The sequence below is a fragment of the Lentinula edodes genome, assembly GCF_021015755.1.
Source record: "Lentinula edodes strain Le(Bin) 0899 ss11 chromosome Unknown C8R40scaffold_26, whole genome shotgun sequence".
Taxonomy (NCBI): Eukaryota; Fungi; Basidiomycota; class Agaricomycetes; order Agaricales; family Omphalotaceae; genus Lentinula; species Lentinula edodes.
The window spans coordinates 240590-265469 of record NW_025764332.1 but is presented as its reverse complement, the minus strand read 5'-3'; the positions used below and the strand labels follow the sequence as shown (position 1 = coordinate 265469).

At 46.1% G+C, this 24880-nt stretch overlaps 10 protein-coding genes across 10 annotated transcripts; 7 read left to right on the top strand and 3 right to left on the bottom strand.

Annotated features, from left to right (window-relative positions):
- Positions 1 to 31: 31 nt before the first annotated feature.
- Positions 32 to 2629, bottom strand: C8R40DRAFT_1113388 (putative metabolite transporter). The gene is made up of 18 exons (XM_046228466.1): positions 2451 to 2629; positions 2375 to 2400; positions 2292 to 2318; positions 2225 to 2233; positions 2070 to 2171; positions 1878 to 2019; positions 1705 to 1826; positions 1366 to 1648; positions 1310 to 1316; positions 1221 to 1252; positions 1111 to 1167; positions 987 to 1056; positions 879 to 937; positions 797 to 824; positions 707 to 743; positions 518 to 655; positions 319 to 458; positions 32 to 260 (listed from the first exon to the last, which is right to left on the bottom strand). Exons 1-18 carry the CDS (start codon positions 2504 to 2506, stop codon positions 135 to 137), a joined length of 1461 nt encoding a protein of 486 aa, XP_046084489.1. The 5' UTR covers positions 2507 to 2629; the 3' UTR covers positions 32 to 134.
- Positions 2630 to 4460: 1831 nt separating this feature from the next.
- On the top strand, positions 4461 to 5218 carry C8R40DRAFT_1161656 (uncharacterized protein; the record flags this gene model as incomplete). Its single annotated transcript, XM_046230152.1, has 3 exons — positions 4461 to 4729; positions 4786 to 4870; positions 4970 to 5218. 3 exons carry the CDS (start codon positions 4461 to 4463, stop codon positions 5216 to 5218), a joined length of 603 nt encoding a protein of 200 aa, XP_046084488.1.
- A 359-nt stretch (positions 5219 to 5577) lies between these two features.
- Positions 5578 to 7289, bottom strand: C8R40DRAFT_1172591 (uncharacterized protein; the record flags this gene model as incomplete). The annotated part of the gene is made up of 5 exons (XM_046231877.1): positions 5578 to 6052; positions 6104 to 6567; positions 6627 to 6734; positions 6787 to 7039; positions 7093 to 7289. 5 exons carry the CDS (start codon positions 7287 to 7289, stop codon positions 5578 to 5580), a joined length of 1497 nt encoding a protein of 498 aa, XP_046084487.1.
- Positions 7290 to 7923: 634 nt separating this feature from the next.
- C8R40DRAFT_1113384 (uncharacterized protein) lies at positions 7924 to 9356 on the top strand. The gene is made up of 7 exons (XM_046228465.1): positions 7924 to 8018; positions 8078 to 8310; positions 8414 to 8495; positions 8554 to 8788; positions 8853 to 8988; positions 9054 to 9130; positions 9191 to 9356. The coding sequence occupies exons 1-7, from the start codon at positions 7961 to 7963 to the stop codon at positions 9231 to 9233; spliced, it is 864 nt and encodes a 287-aa protein (XP_046084486.1). The 5' UTR covers positions 7924 to 7960; the 3' UTR covers positions 9234 to 9356.
- Positions 9357 to 9363: 7 nt separating this feature from the next.
- Positions 9364 to 10631, bottom strand: C8R40DRAFT_385580 (uncharacterized protein). The gene is made up of 5 exons (XM_046234884.1): positions 10041 to 10631; positions 9859 to 9976; positions 9737 to 9796; positions 9538 to 9687; positions 9364 to 9475 (listed from the first exon to the last, which is right to left on the bottom strand). The coding sequence occupies exons 1-5, from the start codon at positions 10189 to 10191 to the stop codon at positions 9406 to 9408; spliced, it is 549 nt and encodes a 182-aa protein (XP_046084485.1). The 5' UTR covers positions 10192 to 10631; the 3' UTR covers positions 9364 to 9405.
- A 578-nt stretch (positions 10632 to 11209) lies between these two features.
- On the top strand, positions 11210 to 12784 carry C8R40DRAFT_1050189 (senescence-associated protein-domain-containing protein; the record flags this gene model as incomplete). Its single annotated transcript, XM_046224609.1, has 3 exons — positions 11210 to 11898; positions 11946 to 12569; positions 12625 to 12784. The coding sequence occupies 3 exons, from the start codon at positions 11210 to 11212 to the stop codon at positions 12782 to 12784; spliced, it is 1473 nt and encodes a 490-aa protein (XP_046084484.1).
- Positions 12785 to 13157: 373 nt separating this feature from the next.
- C8R40DRAFT_1161652 (uncharacterized protein) lies at positions 13158 to 17090 on the top strand (the record flags this gene model as incomplete). The annotated part of the gene is made up of 16 exons (XM_046230151.1): positions 13158 to 13230; positions 13286 to 13447; positions 13498 to 13739; positions 13788 to 14055; positions 14110 to 14190; positions 14243 to 14676; positions 14726 to 15200; positions 15255 to 15589; positions 15643 to 15713; positions 15766 to 15907; positions 15958 to 16153; positions 16205 to 16300; positions 16357 to 16459; positions 16508 to 16852; positions 16917 to 16973; positions 17024 to 17090. The coding sequence occupies 16 exons, from the start codon at positions 13158 to 13160 to the stop codon at positions 17088 to 17090; spliced, it is 3147 nt and encodes a 1048-aa protein (XP_046084483.1).
- Positions 17091 to 17285: 195 nt separating this feature from the next.
- Positions 17286 to 18281, top strand: C8R40DRAFT_1049819 (kinase-like domain-containing protein; the record flags this gene model as incomplete). Its single annotated transcript, XM_046224591.1, has 1 exon — positions 17286 to 18281. One exon carries the CDS (start codon positions 17286 to 17288, stop codon positions 18279 to 18281), a length of 996 nt encoding a protein of 331 aa, XP_046084482.1.
- Positions 18282 to 18402: 121 nt separating this feature from the next.
- Positions 18403 to 21301, top strand: C8R40DRAFT_1113369 (uncharacterized protein). The gene is made up of 10 exons (XM_046228464.1): positions 18403 to 18726; positions 18884 to 19132; positions 19188 to 19301; positions 19351 to 19586; positions 19643 to 19840; positions 19892 to 20289; positions 20346 to 20412; positions 20469 to 20688; positions 20741 to 20872; positions 20984 to 21301. The coding sequence occupies exons 1-10, from the start codon at positions 18529 to 18531 to the stop codon at positions 21011 to 21013; spliced, it is 1842 nt and encodes a 613-aa protein (XP_046084481.1). The 5' UTR covers positions 18403 to 18528; the 3' UTR covers positions 21014 to 21301.
- Positions 21302 to 21925: 624 nt separating this feature from the next.
- C8R40DRAFT_1049841 (ankyrin repeat-containing domain protein) lies at positions 21926 to 24756 on the top strand (the record flags this gene model as incomplete). The annotated part of the gene is made up of 8 exons (XM_046224592.1): positions 21926 to 22095; positions 22147 to 22403; positions 22460 to 22500; positions 22556 to 22687; positions 22735 to 23330; positions 23385 to 24267; positions 24316 to 24387; positions 24439 to 24756. The coding sequence occupies 8 exons, from the start codon at positions 21926 to 21928 to the stop codon at positions 24754 to 24756; spliced, it is 2469 nt and encodes an 822-aa protein (XP_046084480.1).
- Positions 24757 to 24880: the final 124 nt, after the last annotated feature.

Below are 24880 nucleotides of genomic sequence, written 5' to 3'. Positions count from 1 at the left end.
TCCATCGACGATTGAATAAAATGAGCATTATCATTTACAACAACAGTGCATAAATTAGGGCATTAGGAGTCAAGACATAAGCAAGAGCAATGCGAAAGCAACCAGAGGAACCACGATTATAGGCAGATGCTACCTCAAACAACGGATTTTTGGTCAACTTTTTCGTCACTTGTAGTATCATCAATAGCTGTCACGGAGCCAGTTCCACCAAGCCCCATAGTGCTAGTGTCGAAGCCATGAGCCTCGAGGTATTGCCGGAACTGCACACCCAATAGAAACGTTAGTTCAATTCAGCAAGGCACTCCAACTACGTCCTACCTTTTCATCTTCATCAGCCATTCCGTCATGGCTCAAAGGCCTGATAAAGAAGAACGTGATCAATGCACTGAGAACAGCAAGGCCACTGCCAACCCAGAAAGGCCCAGTATTCCCTCGTACAGAGGATGCTCCGCCAAATGCTAAAGATGAAATGGCAGTTATGTATGCGATAGGACCCCGAACAGCGCGTGGTCCGTACCATCAATCATAGGCGGGAAGGCCCAAGTGCCAACAAATGCTCCAATTTTACCAACGGCGGCTGCAGTCCCATAGAACTGACCACGAACTGCAGTTGGGCTGGTCTTGCTGGCGAGAAGACCTAGGCAATTCCCGGGACCTGAACAAGATGCCTCAGAGAAGTTCGACGATCTGAACATTAGATACCCACCAACTTCACCGAAGCTCAAAAAAATACCGTATACAACCTTTAAGAGAAATTGCTTTCAAATGTACAGTAGATGAATGGAAGGGAATTTACCGCGAAAGCAGCGACGTGGGATGTGAGCCTGTTTCAAAGAATTGAAACGACGAACAACACCTCAAGTGTATACAGAGCTTACTTCTCATATAGGCCACTCATAATAAACCCGATGACGGCTTGACTGATGAGACCAGCGATCTACAGATACCAGATCAGAGCTGAGAAAAACGGGAAACCAAGTACGAACCATGCAGTTTTTGGGACCGACGTAATCGACGATCAAAGCGCCGCCAAGAGTACCTGGTATATAAAACAAACTGGATACATAAATTAATGAGTTGACGACAAAACCTCCGCTAACACAGACATACTTGATGATGATATTCCAACCGAAGATGACAGGGATTGCGTCACTCCCCCCAGTGATACTGAACGAGATGATTAGAACGGGGGGGTTTTGGAGGAATGTGTCAACACTCACTTGTCCACCACTGTAGAAGAATAGATACCGAACTAGAAAATGACAGCATTGAGGAACCAAACTGTAAGAGGAGCCGTTGCCCAACGCACTGGGTATCTATAAAACTATCAACGAGAGGGTGAGAAGAGAGTCAGAAACGACATACGTGATGAAGTCGTAAATGAACCACGTCAAAGAAATGGCAACAAGAGAGGGCCAATAGCGACGAAGGACCAGCATGTAAGGGATCTTCACATTCTTCATAGATGATTTCTTGTAGGAGTCGGGTTCGTCCATACTAAGTCGCCAAATAAACACAAGCATAGCGGGAATGAATCCAAGACCGAGGGACAAACGCCACACAGCTCGCAGGTGATTGGGACCGCAAATCCAATATAGAACAAGTGGCACGAATGCAGAGATGACGAAACCAGTATCGATCATGGAGTCTGTAAATGCATACGTCGGGACGACTGGAGGTAACAAGTGCGAAATTTCAACGCACTTGTAGCAAGAGCAAACCATCTGTGCTGTGCATTCTTGCTGATTGACTTTTGTTCTGTCTGCTCGGACGCAGAAACAGAGCCACATGGATATTCAGCACCAACGCCGATACCGAGTAAAAATCTACGTCAGATGTTGTGTTAAGGATTTGGGGTGTAATGGGGATAGGCGCACCTGCAAGCACTCAGCATTGCCAATGTCCCCCCTACACTATGATGTGCACCTTCTGAAGCAGCAGAAAGTAGGGAGAAGAACGCTACAATCCCCGTTGCGGTCATCATTCCGAATTTTCGTCCCATTTTGTCAGATAAGTACCCTAATTTCAAGGTCAGCGCCAAAAACTCATTCAAAAAGACGGAAACGCACCGAAGACAAGCATCCCAACCACTGTGCCCGCGAACGCCACACTGCTCACGACAGTAGAGTAATTATGGGCAGTTATTTCATCACCATAAATACGCTTTAACACTGGGTAAGGATGAGTTGATTTGCCTAGCTTTAAAGCAGAATCAAAAACTGACAAGTATTTACTGAGATGATATGTATTAGTTGACAACTATACGATGATGAAATCTTAGAGTAGCTTGCCTTCACTAATCACACCATTCGCATAACCTACAAAAGAAGAAAATGAACTCTGGAATTTTCTTGTTTATCAACGTAATCAATACCGTCTGAAAACAGTGCGGTTCCACATCTAGCATCGGACGTTAGCTTGATCTTGATAATAGTATCAGTAAACCCTACGCGAAGATGAGTGAAACTCCTGAAAGACGACTGCGCAACGCCGGTTGGTCAGTCATCGCTGTAAATGGGCGAGGAAAGAGACTCGGGCCTTCATGCTAATGGCGGTGGATTTTATGCCTTTACTCCCGCCTGGTCTTCGGGGTCCTCAAGTTGAGCCATTATGCAATTTTTTGAATGATAAGCGCTGATAAAGGTATCTTTATCGCGCACGTTCATCGGCGAGCACCGGTACCGACCGCCAGCCTACCTACCTACTTACTCTTTAGATTTCAAAGCTTTAAGATACATCTCAGAGCTTAACCGTTTCCCTCACCCAACCCTCTCTAGATAAATCAAATCCTTATCCAGAAACTAACAAGTAGCATGTGGATGCGTTGATAAGGAACCACCGAAATGCGCGATTTATCAGCGTCGCAAAGCAAGGGCCAGAACAGGAAAAGAAAATAAAGGAGCGCTCGCCTTTCCTACATACGAGTTCTAAGCTTGGTACGTATCCCTTTGCCGCTTCCTGAAGCGCTAGACTCTTCAGATGGTATTCCAACAGCATATATTCCCAGAGGCCAGTGTACTACCGATATCGCGATATCAACTCACCATTACTTGTTTTCCGGACCCTCATGAGAGGCCTGGGACCTTTAAGTTACAATTGAATATCAATAACTCGGGTCTACTTCGTCGAGGTCGTATGAGTAATAAGTTACAGTAAGTAGCCAGTTAACTTTCATAAGATTTTCGCACTGGAATTCCGTTCGTTGAAGGCGCGCGAAGTAGACCATTCGAAGCCAATCCTGGAAAATCAATGGACTTAGAGGCATCTATTATTGATTCGTCTTGGAGGTGTGGATTTTCATTCTTGTATAATATTCTCATGATCCTCAAGTGATCCTCTCCAAGGCCCTGGTTTTTGTCACGAGGAGAAAGTAAAAGCCTATAACCCCAACGCAAACTTTGAACGGCATAACCTTCAACCTGTCTTTTCGTCATTCCACTTCGAATCTTTTGTGCTCGGGCTGCCTCCGTGTCAAGGTCTTTTGTGTTCAAACCTCGTCCTGACATGGACATCCGAATGTCAATCTTCTGTCGTAAAGAGTCCTACTAGCAATTCTCGGTCCCTCCTATCTGTTGAGTTGACACGCTCTTTTGTTCTAACTCTCAGCATTAACCCCAGTACCTCATGTGGATTGACGGAGGTTAATGTCAATCTTCGCTCTAATCAATAGGATTGACAAGGTGCTCGCTAGTCTATTCCAACACGAAGCCAAACCTAGATCGTTAGAGCAATACGCATACCGAAAGGACTCTTCCGGATGCCTCTTCCAAACGACACACTGCTGATTCTCCGGGTGTATACAGAGCATCAATCAATCATAGTTCTGAATAGATCGATCCTAGTAATCGCTGCTTCCGCTTCCCCATGGTCAAATGAGGTCACATCGCAGAAAGGGAGCTTCAATTACAATCCTCTGACCTATGTAGTGCACGAGTTGCTTATCGCCTTTCAATGTCAATAAACGAGGTGCTGCGTGCGGCAGTGTCAAAAGATACTCTACGGCATCTGGAGAGTTGTGAAAAGTCGTGAATCGCTGCTCTTTCCAAATCAGAACTCAAAATTTGACAATGTCAATCATTTCGGTGACATGTCCAGGGAATTTCTGGAATGAATACTCGGACATGAACTCCCTCTGCATCCGGCGTCATGAGGCCCACCGAAATCCCTTCTGAGGCGTATTTTTCGGGATCCGGCACCGCTGTGTATTCCCTTGGATGTGCACCGACCCTACATGCACCATCTGAGCTTCAAATGTTCTTTCTTATAGTCTAATGAAAGAAGCTCTAGTATTTTGCCTCGAATCTTGAGCATAGATTGCCGCGCATACATAAAAGTGGAGATGTATTTGCTTCCTATTTCTTTGTCAGTGCAACTCGAATCTGTGTTTTCTGTAGACCGTGACTCATTCTAAAGTTCTAATTGTTCAGCATATTCACCCCCCTCCTAGTCCTCGGTTCGGCATGTCCTCACCAGTCTCCACACTCAGTCTAATACTGGAATCCGACAATCCTTACAACACAAACATGTACGATGAAAAGGACGGACGAATATTATACCAGGTCATGACAGAACACCAACCAGAAAAGGTGACTAGAGTGAGGAATGTTGACGGAGAAACCATTGCGTCGTGGCACTGGAGAGATCCCAAACCCGACATCATCATCTTAGGCAATGGGAATCCGGTACCTCTAGGTACCTGGCTAAAAAAAAGCATTATGCCTTTCAAAGAGTAGGTTGTTCTGTCATGTCCGTTCATCATTCATTGTGACCTCATGCGTTCGAAAGCGCCGTGACATTTCAAGATCAGATAGGGCGGCACTTTAAATGGAAAGGATGGGGAACTGGTACAGCAGCTAGTACATCTCTGGAGGTAAGCCCATTGCTGATGCCGTGTATATTATGTACGGTCTTGGACCTGTCCTTCGATCAAAATCACCATCTGATCGCAAAGTACGCTTTGACTTCATAGCTCTACTGTGAAGACGACAAGAAACACCCCATCGCCCATTTTGTCAAGTCATATTCAATTTCTAGTAATCAACTAGACGCCTGGAATACTTCTAATCAGCAGTGGGTACAAGCCAGGTTGTTGGTGGATCGACGGGGACAAGAAATCCTTGATCTCGTCGTCATATCATTTTTGGTTCTGGAAAAAGGTCGCCGGGCAGAGCTCTCAACCGGGCACAGGACTGACTCATTCATGGGCACACATACATGACCGTGTATGGACTTATTGGTGAAATGATCACATACACGACGACTACTACATTGCACTTCGCACCACCATACATAGAAGCGCAACTTAATGTAATATGGGACAGAATTGGTAGCATGCTCTACTCAGGTAGATTTGGACGGAAGATGGATCAGAACCGCATGAATTACAGCAGTACAAGTCCAGAAACAGAAGAACTAGGGTGAACGTAAGATAAAACGTGATATTTTCCTAGGATACGTAGGTATGATACGATGATAAAGTATTTGACCAAAGCATAGGAGAATCAAAAACATGCAGGAGATGACAAAGAATGAGATTTATAATACAAGCAGTCCAAAAGAAAGCTTCATTTTAACAAATTACTTCGCACTTTCAGAATGATGCCCGTTTGGCTGATACATATATCGATGCACTGTTGGGAGTTGCGATGCTCCCGAGGAAGAGGAAGGTCTAGAGGGAGGATCTGTAGGTCGTGGACGATAATAGCTTGTTACGCGATGATCTGGAGGAGAGGGACCAATATTAACAGGAGACGATGTGCTTACTGCAACAACTGGCATCGGCCATGGTTGACCAGCGGGTCCTGGAGGTATTACAGGAACTGATGTTGACGCTTTAGAGTTGGAACTGGGAGGTTGATGCTGGTTTTGGAGGGACGGTGAAGCAACCGGCGTAGACGATGGAGTAGAGGAGGGATTGCGGACAGTAGTCGCATTTGGGGTCGGGGCGGCGCTGCTTACAGGATCACCGTCTACGTCGCGCCGTCTCTTCACGCCGCGTACTGAGGAGCTTTCCTTTAGGCCCACTTGAGTTGCTTTAATGAGTATTTGATGTCTAATGGGTGATGTTAGTGAGCTGCCTGTGGAACCGATGAATTCAACACACCTGGATCTGGTGCTTCCCCATTGGCTAATTATGTCGTCCCAATCGATCTCCCCCGAGCCGGTCTTCTTTTCTTCTGCCATTATTTTCAGCCGTTCAATCTCTTCATCGGACCATGCTCCAGAGTTTCCAGTCCCTGAATTTGTCATTGTGACGATGGGAGGAGCCGCTGGAGCTGCTGGGGGCGGGACAACAGGTGCAACGGCGGGGGTGTAGTATGCGCCAGGATGACCATAAGGGTATGAGTAGTAGGATGTTGTAGGGTATTGGCCTGGCGGCGGAGGCGCATAATATGCATGGCTACCCATAGGGACGACAAAAGTTTGAGGTTGGCTGATCATGGTGGGAGGGCTGGGAAGTGCCCCAGAACTAGAGCTGGATGATGGAATGCCTGTGGTGTAGAAAGTCGGAACGGCAGGATACATCGGGGGAGGAGGGGATGTGATTAGCCGAGAAGGATTTGCAAGCTGATGATGGTATAAGATTTGAAAGATAGGCATTAATTGGAACAACGATCGAGACTTACAAGTATATCACAGTTTTGTTTAGCTTCGTTCAACATGATGAGAGGATCGACTTTACTATTGGGACCCATCTGGTAACATTGGGCGATGACTAGGGCCGGGGTCCCTTTCTAGTCAATGAATAATTTTAGTGGACACAAGCCGTACTAGATTGACACTTACCACAAGTTCTTCTGCAGCTCCATAAAATTCTGCACATAAGTTTAATACACGCCACTGAAACTCGTAATATTGCTGATTCTGAGCGGTGACTTCTGGAAGCTGAGGAGGGTTTGTTCCTTGACCAGTAGCATGTAGTGGTTGGTGACTAGGTGGTGATGACTTAACAGCCTGGCTACTAACACGACCACGACGATTTTTGGACCCTCGAGGACGACCTCGACGTTTGGGTTCAGGCTCATGTTGGTGTTCAGAGCTATATCGAAATCTGCTGAGAGAGCCTTGAGAAATTGCAATAGAAAAACATACGCGGTTTCGGGAGGTTTTGGCGAAGGCGGAGCACTAGTTCGACTGAGTTGCTCTTCCACCATTCCCTCGTCATCATCGTCAGACTCGATTGTTTTCTGATGTTCTACCGATGCCGTCTTGTAAAATTGAGGTTGTGAAGAACTTCTGGGGGGATTCAAGGCATGAGACAACGGTTGATAGTATTGAGGATTATCCATAGAAATCGTTGTTCCAAATCGTTTTCAATCACACGGCAACAGGGCTTTTAAAAGAATATATATATATGAGGTGTGTAAGACTGAAAGGAAAACAAGCCGTACAAGTTCTACGAGGCGAGCCGTGACGTTTCCTGTGAGTGATAAGGGTGACCATAAACATAGGATAATCACATAAAAACAAAATAGAAAACTGACCAACCCTGTAAAAACAGTGTTCTCCCACTCACAGCGCCAATCTTTCACGGATGTTGAAATGATTAGAATGATTTTGGAGGTTGTGGACAGCTCAGATTAGTTGACTCAAAGCTAAGCTCGTCGTGAACGAAGGGAAGATTCTTCTATGAATTGTGCGGAGTTCGAATTAAAATGTGACCGACGCTTGTCACTCACCCTCACTAACTTGTCATATTGATGTGACCATTGGTCGTGACTCGCATATATTGGCTGTATGTGGAGGTGGTCGATCTACTTCAGCCTACTGCAACTGTCTTTTTCGAAATTAGAGAACGATCTTTGAATCGAGATGATACTAGTATCAATGATAGGTTATTAATATACGCATTTTGCAAGTCGCGTGACATTATTGGGTGAAGTGACATCAGCATCAGGAGTTCATATATTAATCTTAAACTCAAACGCGTCTGAACTAGTGACCACTACCTTGTACCTTCATGGCAGTATTCTCTAAGATTTTTCCTTCTCTCGCCACTTCATACATCGTGCAAGCTGGTACTGCTCTTTTCCTATCTTCGACACTACTCCACTCAATATTTATCATCTGTTACTAGTCTTTGCACTTGTTTTTGTGCCGCAACGGAATGAGAAGTATTATGACCTTGGCGGAGCTGTTGGGTTCATATCCACAACATTTGCCTCGCTGTATTATCCCTCTCTGCGGGAAAGCGTTATGGGAGGCAAATTTCTGCCGCTTCCACCGTTATCACATTTTGCCCCTCGACAACTCATACTCTCTGCTGCACTCGGCATTTGGATTACAAGATTGGGGTCATTCTTGGTCCAGGTATGTTATCATCGCGTCGTATCATACTTGCATTAATCAGGTAGCATATAGCGAGTACGCACTTATCTCCCGTTACTCCTTGTGTCCTGACTACCAACGACAGGCATTTAAAGCAGGCGGGGACTCTAGGTTCGACGAAGTCAAGCATAAACCGGTTCATTTTACATTTTATTGGTTCATGCAAGGTTCTGCTTTTCATTCATTCAGCTTCCGCTATGTAGTCTTAATCGGCCTCTGTTTCAGCTACCTGGGTATTCATCGTTGGTTTGCCAGTTTATCTGGCGAATACGATCCCGAAAAACGTCCATCCACCAATGAGCACCCGGGATTATTTGTCTATTGGCTTATTTGCTAGTTCGTTCTTCTTCGAAGCTCTTGCCGACCGCCAAAAGACCATTTGGCGACGTAGAAGAGATGCGAAGGAGCACGACGAAAAGTTTATTACTTCTGGTCTATGGAGCCTTAGTCGGCATCCAAAGTGAGTTCGACTGTCTTTACGGTATGCACTTGAATGTGGCTTTTTAACAGAATATATGCGCAAGTTATGTTGGCGAAGTAGGTATATGGGCTGGTATATGGGGCCTTTCCACCACCGCTCTGCAAACACCATATTTCTCCCGAGGAACAGTGGCTATTGCTGCTATTAGTCCGATATTCACATATTTTCTTTTGAGAAAGGTGCGATACCTCTTAATGTCAAGCGTTCTTATCCCTTGTTGAAAACGTTGTATATTCATATTTAGCTTTCTGGGGTCCCACCCCTTGAGAAAGCCGGTGACAAGCGATTTGGGACTGACCCTAAATGGCATGAGTATAAACGGTTCGTTGTAATCTTTCGATGCGATGACTAGAAGTATTGCTAACACTGAGACCCTTGCAGGACTGTACCCATCTTCTGGCCATGGTCTTCTGCCCGAGAGTGAAACAAAGATCCCCTCGCGCAAATCAAGCACCAAAAGTTCTTTGTCCTTTCATCTTAGGAGAGTTCCAGGCAGGCTAACAAAGGAATAGTTGATTGTGCAAGTTCGTGTAACTAATAAGTATACTAAAAATGTTGTTTTTGGGAACCTGCAAGACACCGCAGAGTGATATACCTCAGAAACCAAGTGCCGCCAGTGTCTGGGTCATATTCTCGTCTGCGAAGAATTGCCTCGCATCAAGCATCCTAGTATGAAGAGGCCTGTCAGTACACAGCTCTGGGGAGTACCGTCTATACTATGTACTTACAGGATGTGCACGAAAGTCGAGGATTGAGCTGGGGCACTGGCGTTGAACGCATCAACAGTAGCAGCAATCGGACCGTCAAGCGATGTCAGCAAAGTATTGATATCCGGAACGATAGCGGGGGTGAGGGCGGAGAGACCAGAGGTAACTTTCCTGAGGAGAATATTCAGCGATCTGGTATAGAGAATTTCTGGGGACTCACGATAGAGAATCACCGAGGCTCACGGCGAGGTCGTTGTCGGTGGGAGTAGTGGTGTTGCTTCTACATGGCGTTTGGATGTGAGAGGACTCTCCTTTCCATCATTATCATTCGTCACCACATACCCAATACTCGGAGGAATGCCGCTGAGGGCACTCGCGGTAGTGTTCCATGCCGCGATCAGCATTTCGATCTGCGCTCCGATGCTAGTATCGTTAGCTTGGTGAGATACCTGCAAGAGTTCTGCAATAGCAAGATTGGTTGAAATCAACAACAACTTGTTTAAATTGCTTGCGTCTTGACTCACGAATTTCAGGTATAATCACGCCGACTTTCGACGCCAGAGTGTCCAAGGGAGGGAGGATTTGAGCATTGGTGTCCGTTCCCTGCCTCTTGCCGAATGGATTGGCGAAGACAACAGAAACTAAAGCGAGTGCAAAGACGTTGCGAAACAACATTGTTGATACTAGGGGGTCTCACAAAAGCAAGTGGTCGAATCATCAAAATCTGGCTGAATTTAATAGTGGGTCCGTGGGTACTGAACCAGACACGCAAAGCCTTCCCGATGTCAACACCTACCCCATAGTGGTGGAAACAATGGAGCGAGCAATATTTTCCCCAATCATCGCAGGAGAAATTGGCACACTGAGATGAAGAACTCACCCGCCCCTGATAGAGCTTGGAATGGATGAAAGAAGCAAGAGAGCGTAATTGGCTCAACCGTGAACGAAGTGTATGACAGCGAGTGTTGGAATGTTTGGGACGGTGAGAAATCGTTGCATGTGTGTGAGTCCAAGTCGAACGAGAGTAGCTAATTACTCCCATCGATGCGAAACCAATAACTTCGTGGCACGAACAACAAATCGTTATGTAAATATACCTTGACAAAATTTGTCTATTTTTTCAACCAGCATATTTTGGGTGATAAAAGTCTGATATTTTGAGAATTGAAGGCGTACACAGACGTAGATCAGCGAGGAACATTTTCAGAGAATTTATTTTGTGTCTGTGTCTTTAGTGACACTCAGTCAGAAGGGAGATTTCCTCCATGGACTCGTTGGCATAAGCCTAGGATCCTGGAAACTGTTTTTCTTCTGAGAAAACGAAATACAATCCGCAAAAAGCAGATGGTACCTGAGTTCCAAATCCCAAGCTGTACCAAGGCCCATATACACTGTAGGTCACTTCCACTTGCAATATTTGGCCAGGCCTTGCTGTCGTAAAAGAAGGGTGTGCTGGGGTGTGCAGGAACTCGGCAAATTGAGATAAATATATGTAGTAATGCGAGGAGAGTTTTTGCTCGAACGAGACTCATTTTCGGGTTGAAAGTACCAGGAAAGTTTGGTTCTAATTATAGGAATCCAGCTTGGATGACGCTCAAAAGTGAAAATGATTCCACACATCATCCATCACGTCTCCGAAGCAGCGGTGACCTTCCTAAGAGTAAGACAGGCGCTTATTGTTCTTCTGCATATCATGGTGTATAGTCGCGATTCTGGCTTTGTTCTACTCAATATCCCGAATGTACAGATACGCTCTCAACAATCGTCGTACTCAGAAAGCGGTACACTGACCATAGAATGCATCTATGTCACTCCAGAGGGTCAAGCAGCTATCAACCGGAATATATTTCTCATATTGCGTATCAACTCTAACGAAATACCACTCGATCCTCGGCGTATGATCACCTTCACTGCTCAGGTACAAGGAACCCACGCCGGCCAGACGTATGTTCTTCACGGAACAGACTTGGATCCAGAAGTACTTGAACTTTACGTCCCGGTTTTTGACTCAAACGATGCTAAGGCGTTGCAAAGACAAGAAGACCTAGATACTCTGCAGGGTATCTTCACAGAATATGCAGGTCTTACAGAACTCGCTTCTGCCCATGTGTCGCACAGTATGCCTATGTCGACAAACTCTCCAGATCTCCGCGGTCATCTTGTGTTGGTCAACGAGGATTCTGGTGACATTATAGGAGAGGTGGATCAGAGAGTTACTGTTTATGAAGACCCAGATATTTCCCGTCTTGAGAAAGGGCATGAGCATGGGCCTGTTGTCATCGAAATCAACCAGGATGAAGAAGGTCAAGCAATAGAAGTGTTTGCGAGGGCAATTCCTACTGGTCAGGAGGATTGGATGACCAAGTCTGCCAGACTAGTCAGGTATGTATTCCATCAAATGTGCAGCACAATTCAAACGTCATCTACAGTCAAGGAATCTCTCAAACTACCAATCTCCTTGTAAATGTCGTTTCTTCTGCCTCTTCCAACTACGTAAACCGATCGTCCCCGTCTACTTCGACTGTCCCCGGTGCAAAATCATCTCCATCATCATCGAAAGCTGTTGCTTTCATTTCATCTTCCCGCACTCGGACAGGGCTTACCCATGCACACGCGCTCACTGCACAGGCCGTAAAAGTGAGCGGGAAAACGCTGTCGGTGATAGACGACATGATAGGCAAGATGATTGGCACTAAGAGCAGCAGCAATACGCCAAAAGGCATGCCGGTCACGCTGCCGAGCTTAAATAATGTTGTAAATGTCCCGCCTCCGCCCCCGTATTCGACTTCTCCTAATCCTCTCACAGACTCTGTGAAGCCTCCACTGCCTCCGCGGAAGGTGCCAATTCTTTCTCAGTCCGGATCCGAGAAACCTCCACTTCCACCTCGTTTCATCAGTACTCCAGCTACGGCCCCACCTGCTTCTTCCAGCGCGCTCACTGCGAAAGCGAAGCTCATCCTGTCCGCGGACTTGATCCTTTCTACCTTGGATCAATCTGTAAAGCAGCTTATCGATGTCGGAGGTCGTAGCGCAACTAGAGTTGTTGGGCATCAGTTAGTGGCTCATCTCCTCGGTTAGCTTGTTCACTCATTAAAGACATGCTTATAGATATGGCTCAGAAGCGGCGCAAAATACAGCTCTCATAGCCGGTACCGTGCGGAACGTCGCTCTGGTGTATATTGATATGCGCGGTGTTGGGCGGAAGGCACTCATAAAGAGAGTTGGTAAACAATACGTCAAAAGCAAATTCGCAAAACGAGATGAATAATGCAGACTGATGGAAAATGGACACTTGTATGTAATGTTACAGTCTCTGATGGTCTGTGAGGTACTTGGAATAAAATGTACTGAATAACTTGGCGGAGTAAAAGAGTCCAACAACCTATCACGCAAACAACTGAAGATGTCATATATTTGTATTTACATGCATAGTCTACTAATATCCTCTTGTCAGATAGGTGTAAGGACTGGACTTGTACATGAAACTTGAAGGGGGTTCAGGTCAAAGCGAGTTCTACGAGCTTACCTAATAGATAGATCCAAACCATAACCTTACTTTCGGTCTCCCGAACGGGGGCACGTTTTGGGGGCACCCCCTTATATACGCGGCTAAGTTGAGACTTGTTCTGCTATGCCCAGAAATGGCACCATTCCTACCCCCAAAGATCGTCCTGTCCGGGTTTAAAGAGAAGATTGATTCTCTGTTAGTCCAAGGCAAGATCCAATTGCCTTGCATATATCTACGCTATAGTCATTACTATTCGTTTAGGCGACAGAACCTATCTGGGTACTGCGACTGGTAACCTACATGTGTATAGTCACGATCCCTCTGGCGACCTGACTCTAGTTGAAGTGAAGAAGAGTTTGACCAAAAGGTCAATAGAGCAGCTGGGATTCATCAAGGATGTTAACTCCGTAGTGACGCTGTCAGGTATGTGGATCTTTGACACTACTTTATATTGCACCTAACGCTGGAATAAGAGACAACCGTGACGCTATTTCCGCTTCCTTCATTCTCGCCTCCAACCATCCTTTCTGCTGCAAAGGCTGCTTTTTCATTCACAATCCATTCCTACACCTACCGCGGGGAGTCCGAACTTCAAGGCCAAGATGAATTCACGAAGCCAGCTCCCATACCCGTACTAATGACCTACTTGCTCGTCGGATGTCGCCGAAAAGTTGTAATCTATTCTTGGAAAGACGGAGAAGCACAGGCGCTCAAAGTGCGTCCTCAATCTATGTTTTGGGGCTATAATGAACCGTCGCATTAGGAACACCCGCTACCGCATTCACCTCGGATAATCAGTTTCATGAACGATGACCTTGCGTGCTTTGCATATTCTGCGACCGAATATGCTGTATTCTCATTATCAAAGAAGACAGTCATCGAAGTAACGATGCCATTGCCACTTTCTGCTCCGTCCTCTACAATGGGCGCCTTGACCGGCTTTTCGGGCTACATGACTCTTGGTCTCGGTGCTAAATCGAAGCCTGGAATTGTGAAACTCAACGAAGCAGAATCTCTCATCATCAAAGATAGTGCGTTGCTGTGTTATGTTAGATTATTGAGACTGGATTTCACGTCCATTGTAGATGAGGGCATAATCATCGGAAAAGATGCAAAACCGTCAAGGTCTGAGACGATCGGATGGCAGGCACCTCCTGAGGAGATAGGTTCGCCGAGATCGTATACCAATGTGACTGCCGTTCTGAAGCTAATATGTAGCATTCATCAAGCCATATATCTTCTCTGTTTTACCTCCTGGTTCGATCCCTTCCACAAACACAGATCCAGGCCAGAACTCAATCCCTACAAGCGTGGTTCAGATTCGTTCTTCTATATCATTACTTCCAATCCAAACATACATTTATCCATTCAGGGAACCGTCCAGACCATCCTCTCCTGCGCCTGCTCCCCAGCCTTCTCTGCTCGCCAATGCTACCATTCGGCTAATGTCACCTTCTTTGGCCACGAACCATTCTATCTTCCTAGTCACGACGCCAACTGATAGGGCAACAGCTACTTCTGAAGGCAGTTCTATCTGGCAGTTTGAGATGAAGACGTGGTCTGAGCAGATTGACGAACTGGTTCTGGCCGGTCAGTATTCGGATGCCCTGAAGTTCCTTGAAAGTATTGAATCTAAAGATCTCTCGGACAAGGTGAGCCTGCGCTGCATTCCTTGTATTTCTATATCTGATACCTTTGAAGGACGACCGCAGGGTTCGAATTCGTGCTCTAAATGCCGTTTCAGAATTTGAAGCAGGTCAATTCGACAAAGCTATTGATACCTTCACGGAATTGAACATTAACCCTGCCAAAGTCGTCGCACTCTACCCCGAGTCAATATCCGGTCGATTGTCCGTTCCTCGAGATAAATGGATTGAATTATACGGTGGCCCCCCTAAACAGAAAGACGTTGTCGAGAGTCCTACTGAAGGCAGTGAGGCGGATTCCAAGGGAAGCGAAACACCCAAGAAATCCGAGCATGAACGCTCGATGACTGCCACAGACGAAATGTTGGATAACCTGGGATTAGCGGGTCCTGGATCGATCCGAGGCCGATTGAAGGGACTAGGTGTTTTAATGGGTGCTGCTGCTGCCGTTCCTACTACCCAAAAAGATGACGACACAGCGTCTGTGAAGTCGCAGACATCTAGACCTTCCAAAGTAAACTCTGACAGCGGTGAGTGCGGCTTGATTTGAATGACTGTGATAGCAGGCTTAATAGCGCATACAGATTATCATAAATCCGTAGAGAGTCTGGTGAGGAGCTTCCTCCCAGATCGCAGAGTAAAACTTGGAGCTGCGCTCAATGCAGTGGGTATGACGCCTGCAGACCAAGCACATGAAATCACATCACTTTCAGCAATGTCTGTTGAGGACCTGTATGCACTACCTAATGCACCTTTCACACAACTTACACCTGAGCAGCTACTGCGGTATGCGCAGATAGTCGATACTGCGCTTTTCAAGTCGTACCTTGTCGTGAGGCCAATTTTGGCTGGGTCATTATTCAGGGTGCCGAATTGGTGCGAGGTGGAAGAGGTAGAAGGTGTTTTGAGAGCAAGAGGTGTAAGTCAGCGCTACACATCTTGGAAGATTGGTCGACGTATTGTCGTACGTAGATGTTCAGGGAGTTGAAAGATTTGTATCACCAGAAGAAGATGCACAGGAAGGCACTTGAGCTTTTACGACAGTACGTTCATAAATCGTTTCAACAAATGACTCTGTACTGAAAGCTTTTCAAGACTCGGTGAAAAGGAGGAAGACTTGGACGAGAGAGTATACGACTCAGTACAATATTTACGGAAATTGGGCCCAGGAGATTTAGGGCAAGTGTTTGAGTCGGCACGATGGGTTATCGAACAGAATTCTGACCGGGGTTTAGAAGTAAGATTTTCCATGATCGAATTATGCGACTTGTAGACGTTTTGGTACAGATATTCAAGTCTGAAGATGTCGACCTACCTCGCAATCATGTCGCTGACTATCTGGAGAAAATTAGTCCCTTGCTTTGTACAAATTATCTGGAATACTTGATTCAAGAGCGAGGAGAGGTGTCCGTCGATTTTCACGACCGACTGGTGGAGCTGTATGCCAAAATAACTCTTGAAGCTAGAAGGAAAAAGGAAGAGAGTGAGTTTCCGTTCATTCAGAATGTGGTATGTTCAAGATCGTTTTCTGTAGATTTGCGCCAACAAACGTACGATAAATTGATGACTTTCATTTCAACGACCACTCATTATCGGGTGGATCGTTTATATGGTCTGCTATCCTCGGAAGGTATCCATTCGTCTCTACCCTGATGATATCCAAGATTCTAATCTTGTCTTCTTTAGATTTGTTCGAGGCCCGCGCTATACTCCTCGGTAAGCTGGGTCGTCACGATCAGGCCCTCGAGCTGTATGTCTACCGGCTACAGGACTATCTCAAAGCTGAAGAGTAAGCTCGACTATCTACTAATGTATCTGCCTTATAATCTGTTTCAAGGTATTGCAAGCAATACTATCAAGCAGGGACCGCAACCAGCAATGTCTTTCTCACCCTCCTACGGATCTATTTACGACCGACTGTTAAGACGAATGTGGATTTGCTGAAACCCGCGCTCGAGTTGATTAGTCGGCACAGTCGCCGCCTGGACACCACAGAAGCTCTTCAACTTCTTCCGCCTCTAGTCACACTAAATGATGTCCAGACTTTCCTTATCGAAGGTCTACGAATACCGATTTTTGATACGGATGTGATACGCCAAATCAGTAAGGCGAGAGACAATCAAATGGCACGCAAGTTAATGTCCTTGCAAATGAAGAGGGTCAAAGTGACGGATAGTCGAATGTACGTCGAACTTCCCTAGTTTATGTTTGGTGTGCTGTATTTGAAACTCTACGATGGCAATTAGATGTCCACAATGCCACAAGCGGATTGGTTCTACAATCATTGCTGTCCACAGTCCAAGGTGGGTGATGTTGTGGTAGTGTCAGGTTCTGTACTGACTGTTTCCCTCAGGGGTGAAGTGACTCATTTTTCATGTCGCGAAGCGTTTGCACGAAAACTGCACGAATTCAGGCGATAGATTTCTTTAATTTGTATATGATAGTATATCTAGTACATAGTAGTTCTTGCACAACCTGAATTGCCGTCGCCCAGCCTTGCCTTAAGTTGCTGTTAGGGTCAGGTGACCTATCAAAATTTAAATAAGTGTGGGTTCTCCTTTAGATCTTCTCGACTCTTGACCGTCATCATGTCTTTGGTTGCCCGGAAAAAGTCCATGGATCCAGCGAAGTTGTGGATTAAATGGCTAATCTACACACTCTTATGCTTCACAGCTGATCTGTTGGATACACTTCTTTCTTTTGTTGTCCCCAAAAGCAAGCCTCCCCTCAGTCTAAAACCCTCTGATGTGGACAATCTGAGTGACGACGAGATCCTAAATGAGTTCGCGAAGACGAGGGATGGACTAGACAGGCAGAATCTAGAAAAGGGGGTGGAATATGACTGGACTGTGCTCCCTCGCGGCACACCTGGCACCGTGGGGAAAGCAGTCTCCGTGTTGTCAGAAGAAGACGAAAGTAGGACTGATTCCTCCGAGGCCAATGCCTTAAACCTCCTATGGGCAAACACGATGATCCCTGTCCCTCGAGTCCGCCGTGTCATGAAGCTGGAATATCTCTTCTTCATAGTTGAGGACTACATCGAGGGCCCAACTCTTGCACAGGTCTGGTCCACTTATTCCTTATGGCAGAAAATCCATGTTGCCTTTACGCTTCGCAGCTATATCCGCCAACTACGAAAATTGAAAGCTCCCCGTGGTGCTCCACCAGGTCCTATCAGTAATGATGGGCCCCGTGTTTGTACATCACCGCTTTTTGGGATGCTTGACCTTGATCAAGGACCTTTTGCTTCATACGCCGATCTTGCCAGTTTCTTCAATGAAAAAGCAAAGTTGTGCTATGATTATAACAACATTCCAGAGGACCACCCTTGCAGGAGACAGAAATTTGATGATTCCGAGGAATTGGTGCTTTCACACCAGGATTTGAACCCTAGGAATATCATTGTCGGGTTGGATGGTACAATATGGATGATTGACTGGGGATGGGCAGGGTATTTTCCACCATGGTTTGAGTATGTGGCAATGAAAGAGAAGTCAATTAGTGAGCACTACTACCAGTATTGGGACTTATTCATTCCTTTCATTTGCGGACCATATTTCGAGCACGAAATTTGGCGCTTAAACATGGCCCGGGGGTTCTCCTATAGGTAGTATATAGCTCCAGTTGTACAGTTCACATTACCACCAATGTTGTCACCTCGTTTTATACAGACTGATTTGGCTTCAGCTCGGCTTTGTGACCTTGGATTAGCGCTCGACTTTGACTTTAACTACTGTATCACAGTCACATGACCGTGTGTTATTGCAGTGCCTTTTCGGGTCCGGCCTTGTGGCTCTTGACGACTCGTTTTTTGTTTTAAACCACCATCACATCTCCAAAAGGGCGCCACTTACTGCAATGTTTTCCAGTCCTACACCTGCTCCTGGATCCAGAACGCTGGCTTCGAATGCTCTTCGGAATGCTGGTCTCATAGACCGCGATGCAAAGATGCGAGATGCGACTGATAAACCAGGTGGCCGCAAAGGCTCTTCTAAAGCTCGGTCGCATCGAACGCGTCCCATAGACGTCTACAAGGACTCAGGCCCTAGCAAATCGGTAAATATCATTGTCATTACTCATTACTTCACCCTCCGAATTCCAGGGTTCGAGTTCCAGTCGTCACACACTGAATTTCTGGTCTTTCCGTGCTACCTTTATCCTTCCATCTGCCGCGAAAACCAACTTACGCTCAAATATCCTCTCGCCCTCTCAGCTCTCTGCTCGGTTGAACACTCACGCAAGTCATGCCGGCCCTTCGGATCCGCTAACTATTCGTGGGGCATCATCTCGGCCGACTACAGCTGGTCGTCTACGTCGGAATGCAGTCTCAGGAGCCGTTGAAACCAATAGTCCATCACGGATTCCCGTACGGGTTACGCATACAACGCCCAAGAGCGTAGAGGCATGGAGAAAATTCGTTCAGAAACGATGGAGCCCAGATACAGCATTATTAGACCTCAGTGTGAGTTGTTATCAATCAAAATCATACATGCAGTCTTTAACTTATAGTAATGAAGAACATGATTGAAGACGAGATGGTGAAGAAGTTCAACCTCATGCCTCCCGGCCATGGTGGGAGCGCTCGTGATGCAGCTGTAGTGTTCAAACTGGCAAAAGAGCTCAAACCACAGGTGCTGTCTAATAAATAAAGTTTGATCCCCGTTGGCTAATTAATCTTAGGTGCAATCGCTGAATCTAGCTAAAAATCAACTTAGCGGCCAGCATCTATCACTACTCAGTCATTATCTTCCGGGACTAGTCAATCTATCCTTGCAGGACAATGACCTCAAAACCTACAGAGACCTCGACGCTATTTCTGGCAGAAAGGACAAGCTCGTCGGGTTGAAAGAGCTATTGCTTGCCGGCAATCCTTTACGCGAGGAAATGATAAAGAAGGATGCTGAACAATTCAAGAAGTATGTGTAATATCCCTTTCTTTCCATTGCTCGATGACAATTTTCAACCTCAATAGTGAAGTATCGCGTCGATTTCCATCCCTTATGACCCTCGATGGCCAATCCATAGCTCAAATATCATTCGATGTATCTCGAGAACCTAACAAGCTCTCGACTGCTGTACAGAAGCCATCATCCACCACATTTCCTGTAGAAATGAGTGGTTCGTTGATTGTAGGTGTTGATGGAGCTTTACTGAGCAACTTTCTGGTTCGGTGAGTTCAAAATTCGTTTTCAGATTCCACATTTACCCTTATCGAAAATAGATTTTTCTCCGCATATGATTCTCAACGTGCAGCGTTGAAAGATGTTTATGACGCCGCCGCTACGTTCTCTTATTCGTGTAACACATCGATACCGGAGCGTGCAAGGATCCTGGCGTTGCATCACAAACTTCCCAATCAAAGAAAGCTTGAATGGGGTCCATGGCTTGACCAAGGGAACACCGGCTCACGCAACCTCATGCGTCTTGCCCATTCCCATGAAAAGCAAGTACAAAGGCTTTTACTCGGTGGCGAAGCTATTGCCGCCTATGTCTCCACTTTACCGTTAACGAAACACGATATTTCCGGTCCTGCCGAAAAGTTTTGCGTAGATTGTTTTCCCGTTGCTCAGGGCGGAATGATGGGACTACTCGTCATGGTACATGGTGAATTCACGGAATGTGCGTACCGACAATTTTTTATAACCCTTGTTGGAATCTAACTCTTGATCCTTCAGTACCAGCGGAAGGTCTGAGGTCTTTTGACCGAACATTTGTTCTAGTTCCAGCACCCGAGGCCTCACGGTATGTATTTTCCGAAATACTTTTATATATCCATCGAACTTTAATCGTGCTTCTAGTGCGAAATCAAGCGGCTGGGACGTTGTCATTATTTCCGATCAGTGGACGATACGAGCGTACTCTTCGCCAGACGCTTGGAAGCCCGGTCCAATGGTTGTGCAGCCAGACCCCGCGGCAGTGAGACAGAAGAATGGACCTTCCGGGAACGATTCAAACTTGGATAAAGGGCGAACGGTTTCCCTACTGTCGACTGAACAGCAAAACGCGCTTGGCCAAATAGTACGTTCGCACCAGTGATATACGTCCATAATCTCTGATCTACTTTCCTTAGCCGGAACCTCAACGATCGATGGTGCTGCACATTTCTGTTCGCACAGGGTTGAATGTCCAGTATTCGGTTGACTGTTTGACGAATAATGGTTGGGATGTAGAGAAAGCGTTTGCGAATTTCGAGCAAGTAAAGGTGCGTTTTTCAGAATCTCCTGCTCCCCGTCACCTCCCCTCCCCGTGTTCCTGAACCGCCATCATACCCTAGTCCTCGTGGTGCAGTTTATCAACTTTTCCTTCACTTTAGGGCACTTTGGCAAGAGAAGCATTCCTGTAAACTATAATCATATAGTATCCGTTGGACAATGACAGACACAACGTCTATTGACATGGAAGAACTAGAAATACCTAAACGACAATCCCACTTATTTTATATCATATATCACCCTCCTCGCATCGCATCTCAGACTTCATTGCAATTTCTTCTCCATCCTGTATTTTATCACCAGCTAACAAGTCATTCCTGCATTGTATTCTCTAACCCAGATAATAAACCCTTGCAATGGTATACCTCACTCCGCTCGATTCCATGTCTTCTTAAGCTAAGTATCAGATTCTTTCAGAGTTCCAGACTTATCAGAATGAATGACTGCTTCCTTGGCTATGGATTCTTGCATCTTGACATTCCAATCAAGCAGGTCACCGCTACGTACAATTCACCAGCAATTCACCCGCCCTAGTTGGATGTCAGTGAATGTCTCGTAGTGGCAGATGCAGGCCTAAGTATGCGCAACTGGTACAGTATTTAGTTGTACAGATCTGCTACAATCTCTTGCCGCTGTCAGCAACTGGTGCAAGCACATCGAACACTATAACTTATAAGCTGTCCGCCGTCCATTGAACATCCGGATATGTTCGGAGCCCGAACACGCCTCGAGGCATTGCCCAGTCGAGCTTGCGAGAGTTTCGGGTCGCTTCGTATCAGATTTGCTGTGGGCGGCTAAATTCACTGTATTCAAAGCGGGCGGTTATACTTCAGTTCTCGACTTCTGATATGGAAAACGCCTCGTTTTCGTCGCGTAATGCCTTTTTTCCCGTTATAAACTCTACTTTCTCATTGTTTCTCGCAATTCCTCCTCTTCATAATACTCTCTTCTTCCGATCACTGTACAGTTCGGGGCAAACACGTTTACAACCCACATTCCCTTTCCTGCTTTGGGAATCTTGCTTTAAATCACTGTCTCTACTCATGACCTCTGTGTATTCATCAACTCTCTCTTCGGACAATTTTGGATTAGAATTCTGGGCTTTGGGAGGCGATGATGAAGGGGTGCAGGATGCAATTAATGCTGGCGCAAATATTAACGCGACTGACGCGTCTGGACGTACGGCGCTCATGTGTGCAGTAGCTGGGAAGCAGTACGCATTTTGTTCATTATTGTCATCTTGGCCCCGCTGAATTGTTGGTAGTTGGAGCAATATTTCCTTCGCTCATGATGAATCGTTCATGACTTCCTCTCGACTAAAGGTAGTTGATATTTTGCTCAGACGACCTGAGGTCTCTCTATCCACTTTGAACGCGCCTCAGAACGCGTTCAACGATGCAACACCTCTCGGTATGGCGGCCTGGCTCAACATGCCCGAAGCAGTTCGTGTTCTGCTGAGGAGCAGTCTGGACTGTGTAGCGGTAGATGGAACTGACATGCATGGTTCAACGCCGTTAATGTGTGAGTCTCGGGTCATCAAGTGGTAGAATTCCTCATCCTGATCTGCTGCTTGATAGATGCAGCTCGTGACGGTCACGTCGACATTGTCAAGTCATTGGTGAGAGTAGGTTCCACCGATATAATACCATGATTTAAATTTTGTACTCTTTCAGCTTCAGCATGGCGCAAGACCAGATTTACGCGCTCTCAACCATCGAAGTGCCATACAATACGCAATTTCTCATCCTCAAGTATTGTATTTGTGTGAAACCATGCTGCGCCAACATCGCCTACACGAGTGGAAGGTATTGCTTCTTGTGCTCGGTCCGAGACGCTTACTCATACGGTGTAGTTTACAAACAAAACCGGATCACCTACGGATTCTGATGACCTGTTCGAACGAGCTGCTTCTTCACTTGCCTTTATTCGAACATTCGATGATCTTGCACAACCTCTTGAAGCAAGTTCCCACAGTAAAACAACTGACACTATCCTACAATGTCTGCGCTCCAACCCCCAGGGATTGTGCTCCACACTCTTTCCTGCACATACGACGCAAAGTTCTTTCTTCCCCCCACTCGTGAATAACAGAGATAGAAATGGTTGGAGCCCTATACATCATGGTGCTTCCGCTTCCGAACCATCTGTCCGAATGCTGGACACACTATATTGTGCAGGTGCCGATGTTGCGCTCTTTACAGAGCACGAGCACTATACGGCACTACATTGCTTTGCTTTCTCAGATCATGCGACATACGCCTTCGATGAATTGTACCAATATGTGTATCATCTCGTTCACGACCTCCGAGCTCCTCTTTCTGCCAGAGATAAGCAAGGAAATACTTGTATCCACATAGCAGCCGAGCACGGCTATTCTATTGAAGTTTTGCGGGCGTTGCTTAAATGCGATTCCTCATACTTCGTTCGAGACCTTTGCAATGCCAAAGGGTACGTTAATCTGATCTTTGATATTTTCCCTTGCTCATTATCATAATATTTTAGCCTCACCGCTTGGGAGGTTGCGAAACCTCAATATCGGACTGCTTTTAGTGACACAAATCTATCTCGACCTAGGTCCTCTCTTTCGACCAACACACTTCGGCCTGCCCATTACTCCATCGAGTCGTACATGGAACCCGAGTCTATAGCTGACAGGAAACATGCTTCGCGCCTTCCCACTTCAAATCATGACATCTTCGGCACTGCTACTCGCCTTATCGACAACTTACGCATATCCTCCCCATCGATTCACCATGATTTTGATATTAGACACACAGAGCATTTGGAATCACTCGTGATAGAGATGGAACAACTGCAACGGACTATTATTGACCATTTTCAAGTTCGTATGCAACAAGTGTCTGACGTATTGAAGGAAATGGAGGACGATGCTCAAGAGACGGCTGTCCTGCTGGAGTCGGTAGCGCATTCGGTAGATGCGAAGTTACAGGAACGCGGTCTTCAGCCTTGGACACGGATCCGCATGTCTGAAGATTCCGAAATTACCTGCGTCAGCGATCGATTTTCAAATTCCAGAGGATTGAAAACCAAATCGAGTTTATCAATCCCAAAGTCTCTTGAATCTACTGCGTCAAGCGCGAATGGCTCATCGACTGCGAGCGCGGAGAAGAAGGCGGCTCCTTCTACGACGTCCAGATTCGTGGCATGGATAAAACGAAAGACTTCTGCTAATGCCTTGGCAAAAGTATCCAATCCTTCGCCGACACTTCTACAGAAGGATGCACCGAAACAAACGTTCACTGACAGGGGAGAGTCAGACCTTGATATGATGCGTACCTCCATTGAATCTGCCTTACGGACCTCCGTTTTTCCACTACGTGCTGCCGGACGAGACCTAGAGTCATTGCGGGAAAGCATCGCTTCCGTAAGTATTCAGCCATTCCTTTTTCTCTTGACTAAAATCTGCAAGTAGGCCAGGAAGCTTTTACGATCTGCTGCTCAGTCGATCTCACGAGCCGATCGCGTGTTAAGCAGAGCTTTGAAGGTGCGATATATTCGACATTCCTCTACACTGGAACTAATGATTTTTGTATAGACAAGAAGGGCAATGATTGGAACCCTACGAAAGGAGGATGATTTGTTCATCCACAGTAACTCCCTCTCTAATAAATCCAGCCTGGCATCGATAGCCTCAATATCAACTATCGCATCCCAAGTATCTGCTGGGAACACGTCGTTCAGTGGAATACTTGCAGAAAGCGATGATGAAGAGACGAGAGCCATCCGACGGCTGTTACTCAGGAAGATAGATGCTCGACATAATGGAGTATTGGACGAGATCGAAAAGACCAGCAGGTGGCTTCTAGTCATCAAGGATATTGTTCAAGGCGTAAAACGAAGGACTTATGTTTGATGTAATAAGCGGAGTTGTATATAGACGTTGTATGTAGAAGATATATGTATCATACGTATATAAAAGTATCTAGAGTGTAGTCTTATTTCTGTACGGATAATTGTACGGTTTGTACCTACCTGCA

Coding starts and splice junctions, on each gene's coding strand:
- C8R40DRAFT_1113388 (XM_046228466.1), bottom strand. CDS start 2,506: ATGACTGACCAACCGGCGTTGCGCAGTCGTCTTTCAGGAGTTTCACTC. Junction 1,827..1,877: donor GCAATGCTGAGTGCTTGCAG/GTGCGCCTATCC, acceptor CATCTGACGTAG/ATTTTTACTCGGTATCGGCG. Junction 1,168..1,220: donor TCTTCTACAGTGGTGGACAA/GTGAGTGTTGAC, acceptor CATCTCGTTCAG/TATCACTGGGGGGAGTGACG.
- C8R40DRAFT_1113384 (XM_046228465.1), top strand. CDS start 7,961: ATGGCAGTATTCTCTAAGATTTTTCCTTCTCTCGCCACTTCATACATC. Junction 8,789..8,852: donor AGCCTTAGTCGGCATCCAAA/GTGAGTTCGACT, acceptor TATATGCGCAAG/TTATGTTGGCGAAGTAGGTA. Junction 9,131..9,190: donor AAATGGCATGAGTATAAACG/GTTCGTTGTAAT, acceptor AGACCCTTGCAG/GACTGTACCCATCTTCTGGC.
- C8R40DRAFT_385580 (XM_046234884.1), bottom strand. CDS start 10,191: ATGTTGTTTCGCAACGTCTTTGCACTCGCTTTAGTTTCTGTTGTCTTC. Junction 9,797..9,858: donor GGCATTCCTCCGAGTATTGG/GTATGTGGTGAC, acceptor AACGCCATGTAG/AAGCAACACCACTACTCCCA. Junction 9,476..9,537: donor TCGACTTTCGTGCACATCCT/GTAAGTACATAG, acceptor TCTTCATACTAG/GATGCTTGATGCGAGGCAAT.
- C8R40DRAFT_1113369 (XM_046228464.1), top strand. CDS start 18,529: ATGTTTTCCAGTCCTACACCTGCTCCTGGATCCAGAACGCTGGCTTCG. Junction 20,413..20,468: donor CCAGCACCCGAGGCCTCACG/GTATGTATTTTC, acceptor TCGTGCTTCTAG/TGCGAAATCAAGCGGCTGGG. Junction 20,873..20,983: donor CGAATTTCGAGCAAGTAAAG/GTGCGTTTTTCA, acceptor CCTTCACTTTAG/GGCACTTTGGCAAGAGAAGC.